General features: G+C 41.8%; 1 protein-coding gene across 1 annotated transcript in view; it reads right to left on the bottom strand.

Moving 5' to 3' along the window:
- The window catches only part of LOC311136600 (BTB/POZ domain-containing protein KCTD16-like), a gene marked incomplete at both ends in the record, with an annotated part of 92,668 nt that extends 82,668 nt beyond the window's left edge, over positions 1 to 10,000 (bottom strand). The window contains one exon of the mRNA XM_084170793.1: positions 9,157 to 10,000. Coding sequence (XP_084026919.1) covers positions 9,157 to 10,000 — 844 coding nt within the window. The remainder of the gene's footprint in view (positions 1 to 9,156) is intronic.
- Between the last annotated feature and the right edge of the window lie 3,467 nt (positions 10,001 to 13,467).

Genomic DNA, 13,467 nt, shown 5'->3' with positions numbered 1-13,467 from the left:
CCACGAATTAACTTTTAACAAGGCACACCTGTTCATTGAAATGCATTCCAGGTGACTACCTCATGAAGCTGGTTGAGAGAATGCCAAGAGCGTGCAAAGCTGTCATCAAGGCAAAGGGTGGCTACTTGAAAAATCTCAAATCTCAAATATATTTTTGTTTAACACTTTTTTGTTTACTACATGATTCCATATGTGTTATTTCATTGTTTTGATGTCTTCACTATTATTCTACAATGTAAAAAATTGTAAAAATAAAGAAAAACCCTTGAATGAGTACAGTGAGGGAAAAAAGTCCTCTGACCCAACTCCTTGTGTGCTGATGACTTGGGTCATGACAGAGCCAGGCAGGCAGAGGGATTCCCAGGTGTTTACTCAGAAGACATGCTGCCCTCCCAAGCCCTGATGCTGAAGGTCAGCAACCAGATCAGATGTGCCAACAGAGCTGATGCAGTGGAAGGAAAAACAGACACGTCCTCAGAGTGAGAAAAGAGTGAAATATAATCTTGGCATGGCTTTCCGTGTGGATGCAGTGGCTAGAAAGGAGTGAGATATAATATTGTCATGGCTTTATAATAGTATATATATATACACTACCAGTCAAAAGTTTGGACACACCTACAGTGAGGGAAAAAAGTATTTGATCCCCTGCTGATTTTGTACGTTTGCCCACTGACAAAGACATGATCAGTCTATAATTTTAATGGTAGGTTTATTTGAACAGTGAGAGACAGAATAACAACAAAAAAATCTAGAAAAACGCATGTCAAAAATGTTATAAATTGATTAGCATTTTAATGAGGGAAATAAGTATTTGACCCCTCTGCAAAACATGACTTAGTACTTGGTGGCAAAACCCTTGTTGGCAATCACAGAGGTCAGATGTTTCTTGTAGTTGGCCACCAGGTTTGCACACATCTCAGGAGGGATTTTGTCCCACTCCTCTTTGCAGAACTTCTCCAAGTCATTAAGGTTTCGAAAATATCCAGAAAAACACATGTCAAAAATGTTATGAATTGATTTGCATTTTAATGAGGGAAATAAGTATTTGACCCTCTCTCAATCAGAAAGATTTCTGGCTCCCAGGTGTCTTTTATACAGGTAACGAGCTGAGATTAGGAGCACACTCATAAAGGGAGTGCTCCTTATCTCAGTTTGTTACCTGTATAAAAGACACCTGTCCACAGAAGCAATCAATCAATCAGATTCCAAACTCTCCACCATGGCCAAGACCAAAGAGCTCTCCAAGGATGTCAGGGACAAGATTGTAGACCTACACAAGGCTGGAATGGGCTACAAGACCATCGCCAAGCAGCTTGGTGAGAAGGTGACAACAGTTGGTGCGATTATTCGCAAATGGAAGAAACACAAAAGTACTGTCAATCTCCCTCGGCCTGGGGCTCCATGCAAGATCTCACCTCGTGGAGTTGCAATGATCATGAGAACGGTGAGGAATCAGCCCAGAACTACACAGGAGGATCTTGTCAATGATCTCAAGGCAGCTGGGATCATAGTCACCAAGAAAACAATTGGTAACACAAAGGGACGATGGACGAGGCCATGTACCGTCAAATCTTGGGTGAGAACCTCCTTCCCTCAGCCAGGGCATTGAAAATGGGTTGTGGATGGGTATTCCAGCATGACAATGACCCAAAACACACAGCCAAGGCAGCAAAGGAGTGGCTCAAGAAGAAGCACATTAAGGTCCTGGAGTGGCCTAGCCAGTCTCCAGACCTTAATCCCATAGAAAATCTGTGGAGGAAGCTGAAGGATCGAGTTGCCAAACGTCAGCCTCGAAACCTTAATGACTTGGAGAAGTTCTGCAAAGAGGAGTGGGACAAAATCCCTCCTGAGATGTGTGCAAACCTGGTGGCCAACTACAAGAAACGTCTGACCTCTGTGATTGCCAACAAGGGTTTTGCCACCAAGTACTAAATCATGTTTTGCAGAGGGGTCAAATACTTATTTCCCTCATTAAAATGCTAATCAATTTATAACATTTTTGACATGCGTTTTTCTAGATTTTTTTGTTGTTATTCTGTCTCTCACTGTTCAAATAAACCTACCATTAAAATTATAGACTGATCATGTCTTTGTCAGTGGGCAAACGTACAAAATCAGCAGGGGATCAAATACATTTTTCCCTCACTGTAGGTGTGTCCAAACTTTTGACTGGTAGTGTATATATATATACTATTATAAAGCCATGACAATATTATATCTCACTCTTTTCTCACTCTGAGAACGTGTCTGTTTTTCCTTCCACTGCATCAGCTCTGTTGGCACATCTGATCTGTTTGCTGACCTTCAGCATCAGGGCTTGGGAGGGCAGCATGTATTCTGAGTAAACACCTGGGAATCCCTCTGCCTGCCTGGCTCTGTCATGACCCAAGTCATCAGCACACAAGGAGTTTGGTCAGAGGACACTGTGACCCTTTTCCCTTCTGTAGAAGTGACTTCATGCAACCCAACATCATATACGGAAACAAGATACAGTAAAGAAATTAATCAGAGCAAGCAAGATTAGAAATATTGGTCTGTGGTGTTATATGCAAATGTATGGTACACTACATAAATTGATTTGGTAAAGCTTGCATTATAGAGCAGCATTAGCAATATGGCACTGTCATAAGAGTATCTGTGTGAAGTAGAAGAGCACCAGTAACTGCTAAGGTGAATATAAGGAGGTAATGAAGCATTGCAATGAGAGGAGAGTAAAACAACAGCACCCCGGCTCTGCATGCTTCAGGTGAAGTAAAAAAAATCAATGGAAATGCAGCATACTGCAATACTGGAGAGCACACTCAGCCCAGCAATCTATCTGCACAGTGTTTTCATGCTCTAAATGCTGCAAAAGGAGCACAAATGCTCCAAGAATTGAGTGGACATTAAACTCCCTGGATTGCAGAGTGCATCTCTTCTGTTGCTCCTAGTCTAGTTAGACAGTGCATGATGCTGCCTGGAAATGAGACAAACCTATTCTGGAACTACTCATGTAGCAGGCTGTGTGGCTGTTAGTATTATGTCTGCCTCTGCAAGCAGGAGGAAATAGTTCACCCTCTGTAGGAGTTAAAGGGAAACCAGACATTAGAGGAGGATGTGGGGAGGAGCTGAGCACAAAATGCCACTCAATATTTTGTTTTAGACAAGAGGGAAAGCTGAAAACGTAATAATAAAGTTGTCCTTCAGTTGGCCTTGGTGCAGAATAATCAGGATGATGGTACAGATTAGGACAGATCATAACACTATATGGGTTTAGCACGTACACTACATGACCAAAAGTATGTGTAAGATTTCCCGTCAATGGAACTAAGGGGCCTAGCCCGAACCATGAAAAACAACCCCAGACCATTATTCCTCCTCCACCAAACTTTTCAGTTGGCACTATGCATTCGGGCAGGTAGCATTCTCCTGGTATCCGCCAAACCCAGATTTGTCCGTCAGACTGCCAGATGGTGAAGCGTGATTCATCACTTCAGAGAACGCGTTTCCACTGCTCCAGAGTCCAATGGCAGCAAGCTTTACACCACTCCAGCCGACGCTTGGCATTGCGCATGGTGACCTTAGGCTTGTGTTGTGCTGCTCGGCCATGGAAACCCATTTCATGAAGCTCCCGACAAACAGTTTTTGTGCTGACGTTGCTCCAGAGGCAGTTTGGAACTCGGTAGTGAGTGTTGTAACCAAGGACAGTTGATTTTTACTAGCTACGCACTTCAGCACTCAGTGCTTGTGTGGCCTACCACTTCGCGGTTGAGCCGTTGTTGCTCCTAGACATTTCCACTTCACAATAATAGGACTTACAGTTGACTGGGGCAGTTCTAGCAGGGCAGAAATTTGACGAACTGACTGGTTGGAAAGGTGGCATCCTATGACGGTGCCATGTTGAAAGTCACTGAGCTCTTCAGTAATGCCATTCTACTGCCAATGTTTGTCTATGGAGATTGCATGGTTGTGTGCTCACTTTTATACACCTGTCAGCAAGGGGTGTAGCTGAAATAGCCAAATCCACTCATTTGAAGGGGTGTCCACATACTTTTGTATATATAGTGTTTCTGTACTTATCTCACTGTTTTAACGTTTTAAAAGCTTAAACAGTGTTGACCATTTCTGTATTGCAGGCTATTTGCTGAGGGTCCAGGGGCCTCATTTATAACAGTTGCGTAAATTTCACCCAAAATATCTGCGTGTGCTATTTCTGAAAGGTCTGCGTACGTACAAAAATATTGAGATTTATAAACTTGGTAAGGGAGGTGACCAAGAACCTGATGGTCTCTCTGACAGAGCTCTTGCGTTCCTCTATGGAGATGGAAGAACCTTCCAGAAGGACAACCATGATGAAACCAAGATTGAACCTGGCACCATCCCTACGGTGAAGCATGGTGGTGGCAGCATCATGCTGTGGGTATGTTATTCAGCTGCAGGGACTGGGAGACTAGTCAGGATCCGTTTCCAGAGCACTCAGAACCTCAGACTGGGGCGAAGGTTCACCTTCCAACAGGACAACGACCCTAAGCACACAGCCAAGACAATGCAGGAGTGGCTTCGGGACAAGTTTCTGAATGTCCAAGAGTGGCCCATCCAGAGCCCGGACTTGAACTCGATCGAACATCTCTGGAGAGACCTGAAAATAGTTGTGCAGCGACGCTCCCCATTCAACCTGACAGAGCTTGAGAGGATCTGCAGAGAAGAATGGGAGAAACTCCCCAAATACAGGTGTGGCAAGCTTGTAGCGTCATACCCAAGAAGACTCGAGGCTGTAATCCCTGCCAAAGGTGCTTCAATAAAGTACTGAGTAAAGGGTTTGAATACTTATGTAAATGTGATATTTCCGGGTTTTTTAAAATATATTTTAGCAAAAATGTATAAAAAACAGTTTTTGCTTTGTCATTATGGGGTATTGTGTGTAGATTGATGAGGGAGAAAAACGATTTAATCGATTTTAGAATAAGGCTGTAACCTAACAAAATGTGGAAAAAGTCAAGGAGTCTGAATACTTTCCGAAGGCACTGTAAATCTCCAATCAATACTCTAAACTGCCCGAACGGCACCAGAACATTTAGAATTTTGTTCCAGCAATACGGTGCTTTAAAACTAAAAGCAGATTTACCTAGCTCGGTGGAGACCCTAGGAACTTCAAGAGTTAACCAATCCTGTGAACAGGTTAGGCAACTCAGCTGTCTATACTTCAACAGCAATGTTAGATAAGACGGAAGTTTATGAAGTAGGGCCTTGTAAACAAAAGGTGAATAATGTAGAGATCTATGGGTCTTTAGTGAAGTCCAGCCAACCTTTTGATACAGGATGCAGTGATGAGTATCAAAACTCCATGGGATTATAAAAAGTAAAGAAGATTGTAAAATAATATATTTCAGCATGTGCTATACAACCATGATACCACATGTCTCTGGTCACAGATGCACATGGAGCTCAGGTTTCAGAATTAAGGGCTGTATTCTTACTAGAATCTTGATCCAGTTTAAGAACTACAACTTCTCAAATCCATGTCAACATTCCCACAGGTCATCAAGCTGTAGTATAGAGTGAAGTATTTGCATTTGTTATATACGTAAGACATGGATGTGAAGCTATGCCACAAAAGATGAACAACTGGGGTATCTTCACTGGGATTCTATCGCAAAAATGTTTTTTTTAAACAATATTATCCTGCCCCAGACATTGAACAATATGACGCTTGATCTACAGTATTTGCAGCATTTCATAAAATTGATATTGGTGTTCAAGTGAGCGGGGAGCATAATCTCTTTCTGAATGAGGCTCATTTTTCGTTGGTGGGCCCATTGCACTTTTTTCCTCTAGAATTACAACGAGAGTAACTCTGCTCTCCTAATGGGGGACTTCATGGCCATTTTCTGGCGAGATGGGTACTAAACTGTGCAGTATCAAGCAGTTGAGATGGGTACTTAACATTTGATGGGTCTCAAGGGTCAGTAGCATCACCACATTCAAAAGTGGTGGTGATTGGTCATTTAAAGATGCACTATGCAGAAATCGCTCCGCCATTTCCTGGTTGCTAAAATTCTAATAGTTCGCCTAATTTCAGTTTATGTGACAAAACAAGCAGGTATAGTGTAGAGAATCATTGTACCATCTAAACCGCTGTGAAATATATTTTCCATAACCAAAAATATTGTATTTTCAGCTGTTTGAAGCTGGTGTACAAAACCGAAAGTAAAAGATGCAAAAACGAAGCATAGAACAGATCTACCGCTTCTTAGACTTGCTTTCAATGAGAATGACAGATCTATAACTTATAATTCTATGTGAATTTTGTCAGGTCACCCAAAAAGTTACATATTGCAGCTTTAAGTTTGATGGGTATGGGGGTCGATCAGTATTATAAGGAAAAGTCTCATCACCATAGATATATCCACATTCAAAAGTTTCCTTTATTATTCATTTGGGGTAGCCTCTGGCTAGAGGTTGGTGACATGTACTTCCTTGGTTTAAGATTATATTTCTTGTAAAAGAAGATTTATCGACTTCATAATTTTCTTTATGGATTAACACCTACTCCAACCTCAACAGACATTCAATAATGCAATGAGCCAAACATCATCATCCCAAAATGTTGTATATGCACATTTCATAGAAATTGTCATTGAGATGATTTAGACTTTTTTTAAACAAATGCTTATGTCATTTTCAATACCCTGCCCAAGCCTAGTGCCCAGTGTTATGCTATGCATTGCAGCATCAGTGTACTTGTGAAGAGTCACTCCATAAGCTCTTTGTGCTATTATCTGCTGCACCACAGAGCACTTACTCCATCACAACAGCAGAAGCATCCGCCGTTGCAATCCACTCTGTGAATACAACCATGCATAGAAAATATTAGAGAAGAAAATGGAATGATAAAGAGATGGAATAAGGTTTTTTGGACTATGCAATCTCTCCCTCAACAGGTCTTTCTTAGTCAAATGCACAGCAGCTCCAGAGTTCCTAGGATTCCCTTGGGGCCTGGGATTGCAGTCATTAAACAGTTTGGAGAGCAGGTCAAGGAATCCAGTCCATCTTTCCCAGATATCCTTCCTCTGTCCTCTACCATCCCTCCCTGATTCTATCTGAATAATGCAGACTTTGGGATCAGTGGCAGCTCCCCTGACAGACTGGACTGGGAAGCAGCTGCACCTATGAAGCGCAGCCTTTGAGCTGTCACGCCCCATCTCCAGCTAAGCAAATCGGTTTAAACAAGCAAAGAGCATTGGGCTCCTTCTCAAAATGTCACAGAAAGTTTTACTGCGAAACACTCATATGCTTGATGTATTGCTTTTTGCACTTGTTCCAGCTGAAACCGGTGCATGTGTGTTTTTATGGTGCCACTCTGGAAAAGTGGAAAGGCCTTGAATGTGTCGGGTCACAAATGGTGCCACGCACCCTCCTTCCCACCTGCCGCAACACATTACAGGATCATTATTCATTTGTGTATTCTAAGCTAATAGTGTTCTTTGTCACACATGACTTACCATCGCCATATGAAAGGCCATTCACAATGACAGAATTTTCTGTAATGTAATAATTTGATGTATACATTTACGCCAAGAGGAGGGACACAGGCAAACGGTTTGGAAATTATTATTTTGCCCAAAAATATGATTGCGTGATTTACTATGTCTTTGGGCATTCAGGTCCCTGCAGAGTCCTCCGACTGTCACTGCAAATTATTGATTATCAATCACTCTAACCATGCGACAAATTGGTAAATAAATGTGCCTTCTGTGGATAGCAGGTGACGCAGACACCGAGACGGAGCAGTGAGGCCTATAAAAGGCAACTGGTGCGCTCTGCCAGGGGCGACGGGGGAGCAGGAGTGTGCCAGGGAGGCAGAGAGAGAGAGAAGACAAACAAGAGGCTGTCACTGACTTCATTGATTCCACTGGGTGCCTTCAACCTTTACAAACATCCTGTTACAAACAACTCACCAGCTAAATATTGGTTGACGGGATCCGGAAAGCAATGTTATTTCACTGTAAACAAGGAGAGGTCTTTGGAGCATACTCTCATCGACAAATAGACGGGGTATCACTAGAATGTGCGTTTGTGTACTACAGAGACCAGACAGTGTCAAGTGCATGCTACTCATGTGAACTGCATGACCCATGACACAGGTTTCCCTGCTGTGGAAATGTATCTAGTCCTTTTCTGAAGGAATCATCTCTAATTTGTTGCACCTGTTAATCAGGAAATGTAATATGCTCCCAACATACGGTGCTCATTGGTAATCTAATAACATATCCCTGGAAATGACACAGACGAATCTACAGTATACTGTTTATGCTTGAGAAAATCTTGTCTCAATATGCTTTATGAGCTCAGAGTGGAATGCAGTCGCAGTATGAGCTTGCTTTGCATTCTACCTTTTGGCAGGACCTATGCAGCTAAGGAACACATTATATACTGTCACCTCTGAGTATATGTGGTATTTTGTTGCACCATAAAATATTATGAGAGCCATTATAAAACCCATCATCCTACCATGCCTCAAAATGAAGGCTTGGAGAGAAATGAGGAGAGGCTGCAGCACACTCAGTATGGAAGATGAATAGCAATTCCCAGGTAGGAGTTTCTGGAAACAAGTGGGTTTAGACCCATGTGGGAATATAACAGAGCAGTAAGATTGAACTCATATAATCCAATTAAAAGGAGTGAACTCAAATTAGATTAGTTCCTGAGTGGGCAGACAGACTGTCCTCAACACATACCAGCATTCAAACTACACATTATGTTGCTCAACTTGTAGTAGGCTATTTTCAGTTGTCTTTTTCATGGAGTGGATTGGAACATACCATTACAGACAGCGACTGAGTGACTATCTCTGTGCATGCATGTTATTGTGTGTGTGTGTGTGTGTGTGTATGTGTGTGTGTGTGTGTATGTGTGTGTGTGTGTGTGTGTGTGTGTGTGTGTGTGTGTGTGTGTGTGTGTGTGTGTGTGTGTGTGTGTGTGTGTGTGTGTGTGTGTGTGTGTGTGTGTGTGTGTGTGTGTGTGTGTGTTTGACCACTCTCAGAGCTACTTCAAAAGCAGGATGCTTGGGGAAAACCTGTAAAGCAAGTGTGCCTTCTAGTGGTGATTTGGAGGACTATTTCACATGGGATGTGTGTAGAGTTACGCTGGTACCTGGTAAAAACGAAAGCCACTTACGATAGAAGATGTATTCAGTGTAACTTGACCAGATCTTGTCCTCTGTGTGTCGATTCACGGAGGACGCTGTGACTGAAGAGTTACAGGCAACCATCTGGAAACCACACTCTGACAGGATGTCAAATGATCTCTCAAGGTGTTTGAACTTCAGGTAAAACCTGGAAGTATATCGATCCGGTGTCCTGTCTGGGTCTCGACTCTCATTCAAGGTCTCCCCAAAAACTTCCTTGGCTAACGCAACCCTCCCACAAATCAAAATCCGCGGGACCCTTCTGAATTTGGCGTCGGTTTGACTCTCTCTGCCCATTGTGCAAGAGCCCCTGTAACCAACTGTAATGAACCCACTTTTTCTGTCCGCCGGGACCAGTGACGACGGCGGACACATCTTGTGGTCGCTGCCATGAGAACCATCTTCAAAATCACTGTGGAAGTAATCGTCTGGACTGTGTTTTAAATCGTCGGGGGTCAATAGTTTGACCATGTCTGACAACTGAAAGTACTCCGCCTCTTTCCTAAGCCTCCCCTTCTCTGGAAAATGGTCGGGCAGTACAACTTGTTTGTCTCTGAGGAAGTCCAGCACATATCGAAATAAAAATCCATCTCTGTCGATAAAATAGCGTCCCTTAGTGTCCCGCGCCAAGTCGTTAGTGGTATCTTTCTTGGGTGAGAATATTTTTCCAAGCAAGGAATTCGGGGTGCTTACTAACGTTGCATGACGCGTGTAATACACCTGTCCCCCGACATTTAATTCTACAACATCTGGGAAACTATTCTGAACAGATCCTTGGTCGTTGGACGTAGAGTTAGTTCTACAGTTTCCACTCAATGCCATTGTTTCCATCATGAATTACTAAAAACTCCACTGAATTTTAGATGGAAACGGTAGATTGATGTCCAAAAGTTGCTCTTTTACTTGGAATAAAACAAGGTATCTTGGTGAAAAAAAGGTACAGTGTACAATTAAACACACTGAAGATAGATTATGACAAATAATCCTTATAAAGACAGTCATTCACCTACCAGTAGTCCTCGAAAAATCGCATAGTGAAGGATGTCCACGAGACCCACCTTAAAAAGATAGCAAAAAATAACAGAGCTGGGCAGTCGAAAAAATCAGTGTTTTGAGACTACAAAAATATATACGGACGCATCAAAGGTGCATCAGTTGCTCTGCCTCCATTGCCCCTGGGAGAAGAACATTACCGAGGGAAATGACTGAGGTTCATGAGAACCACCGCTGCCAGATCAAATAGAAACGCTGTCAAGCTGTTTGCTAGAGCAAAATTAATAGCCTGTAGATAGCCTAATACTCTACATAAATGCACAAATATATCTACAACATATTCAATGGAAAAACTCCCCACAACAACTTCTGAAGTCCAAAGGGAAAGATATCGTTATCACCGGCGTTTTATCTCTAACTTCCTTTGACCACGAGGACTTGGTCTTGCTGACCAAAAAGGCTGTCTGAAGAGTAACTTCACAGAGGTTGCATCCACTCTGCCCTAATGAGTCCTGTAGTTTCCCCCCTAGTGCTCAGGTTGTGCTGTTAGCGGTCGGAGGAACAAATTGTGTCTTGGTTGTGCGCCCGCTGAAGGCTGCATAGCTAGAGCTGTCGGAGTAGCTGAAACGATTCTCCCGGTCCCCTCCAAGCAGGGTGGTGCCGCGTAAAAAAACAACGTCTCAGCTGATGTTGCCTCAGTGGTGCAGGGATAAACCATAATAGGTAATAAATAATTACATCATCTTAAAGAAATATACTGACATATATATATTTAATATAATGAAAGCTACCTTTCACAATTTTTATGTCGACCTCTGATAAAATGACAGTATAGGTTAAACTTGTGCCAATTGAAAATTAGCCTAACAAGATTACGTTTCAACAGCCAACACCCAATCCGAGTGCAATCATTTCTGCATTATCTTAGTCCATAGGAGGTTTTTGTGAGTATTTAAAACATAAACAATTTCAGGCTCGAAAAGAATGGACAATAGTGTTGTCAACCATAGTAGGCCATGATGATAGAAATAAATACTTAACAGTAGCCTATCAATTTGCATTGCACTTGAATGGTCTGGAGTGGCACATAGCTACTGCCCCAACTGTTAACATTCTGATTATGCAACAGCGCCTCTTGCTGTATTTTCGAAGCTCCGAAATAAAACAATGCTCATTTTAGGACCACGGACAGCTCCACCGGCTCACTGGCACCTTGCACGCAACTCTAGCTTGCGGCACGTGCACATTTTAGCATTTTGTTTGTTGAAACTCAACGTGTTGTAGCCTGTCTTAATGTCTCTAAATGTGTTGATACAAGCGTGGAAATAGTTATCTTGGAGATAACTGTTTGGGGGGAACAAGGCAATTATTGAGCCTCTGAAATAATTAGGCCTACTTTTTCACGGATAGGGCTAAATGCTATTGGTTTTAGAAGCCAAGATTGCACAAAGTACCCAACTAGGTCATGTTGGGTATAACTCCACAATATGTTCAAGATAACTACATAACTACATCTAGGCCTCCATTTCATAACAAAAGGTTATACTGCTACTACTTTATTAGAAATAAGTTCACTCGTTGGATTTGGACTTGGCTGGCAGTCCCAGCAGTCATTGTAAATTGGTGTTCATATTGTCCAATATCCCACATTAATTAACCTTTTACTGCAGTGGGCTAAATCAGGGTCACACAGTGTGTTTCTTAGTAGTCTTAAAACAAATCTACTTTGAAACAAAAGTATACACCTCACACACATGGCTATGGGCTTAAAAAAAAGAAGACACCTGTACCATGTCAGATATAGAGGTGAAATCTATTCAATTTTGAGTTTGCATCCCAATATTACACTTTATATACATCACAGAAGACTGAAATATAACAAAACCGTTTGACATAGAAACACCGGATTATTATTTTTATTTTTTATTTTTTATTATTTATGAAATTATGAAAATTATTAATAACATCCACCCATGAGGCCACTAGGTCATTTGACTGTGGGAAAGGGCTACTCAAACTGAGAGGAGTGGTACTCTCCTGTCATTCTGAGCACTTTCATTTCAGAAGAACCTACCATCAATTTTAATATTTGATGGATTCCTCCCCATTGCAACTTTCATCAAGTGATTAAAAACCGCTCCAGCGGTTTACCCTGGATGATACTCAGCTACCTCAAAAGGACTATACAGTAAATGGAAGAGATGATGCAATTGCCCTCTTTTAAAAAAAATACTTCTACTCGGAGAGGAGGCCTTCCTGAGACCTCTGTGCACTCAGTCAGAAGTAGGCCATGGCTGTAATCATAAATACAACGTAATGTGCTGCTATTTAAAGGGGTATGATCATCTGTAAGGTGTTATACTGTTGGTGTAGTAGGGCTATGGCAGTTTCAAATTAGATACATAAAAAAAATCAACATTATGCTCTTTTTCTTTTAGAGGTTTTGTTCAATAAAAACCTAGGTAGGTTTACTTAGCAGAATAATCTATCAACATCAGACACCTGCAACCGAGGAGCTGGTCTACATCCACTTTACCATTAACTTCCTCTCAAACCCCAACCCCTCTATGGAGGGGGCTTAATGGAAGCATCTCAGAGAGAGAGGCCCACTACTCACTCATGTATGATGACTTACTCATTCACATCAGCATGATTTTGGTGTGTGTACTTGCGTGCGTGCTTTCTGCCCAGATTAATCCCCCTCTGCATTTCATTGAACTGCTTTCAGCCACTTGCAGCAGGGGATTGGGGCACCTCAGAACCGTGTGGGTGATCTCTTACAAAAAAAACATAAAATAAATATTGTGAAAAAAAGTACTTTTCGGACATGCGTGAACAGGTGTGAACAAATCACTTTGTTTCTTTTTTGGTCAGACACGTGGTTTTCGGACACGTGTGAAGTTTCACATGTACATTTTCACGTGATTTTCCCTCCAGAAGAAAATATTCCCCAAATGAGACATTTTTTTTACACATTTATCTCCTGCATTTGGGCTTTTTACATGTGATTGGGGGCATTTTTTAGGGTGACCACATCTAAAAAGCCCAAATGCAGGACATAAATGTGTGAAAAAAACATCACCTGGGGAATATTTTTTTCAGGAGGGAAAATCACATGTGAAAAATGTCCCCTAAATCCACTGGTGGTAACATTGCTACTGCAACATGTTAACAAAATATTACCTGTCTTAGGTCAGTTAGGATCACCACTTTATTTTAAGAATGTGAAATGTCAGAATAATAGAAGAGAGAATGATTTATTTCAGCTTTTATTTATTTCATCACATTCCCAGTGGGTCAGAAGTTTA

The sequence above is a fragment of the Coregonus lavaretus genome (assembly GCF_964263955.1).
Source record: "Coregonus lavaretus genome assembly, chromosome: 10".
Taxonomy (NCBI): Eukaryota; Metazoa; Chordata; class Actinopteri; order Salmoniformes; family Salmonidae; genus Coregonus; species Coregonus lavaretus.
This window is presented reverse-complemented; position numbering and strand designations above follow the sequence as displayed.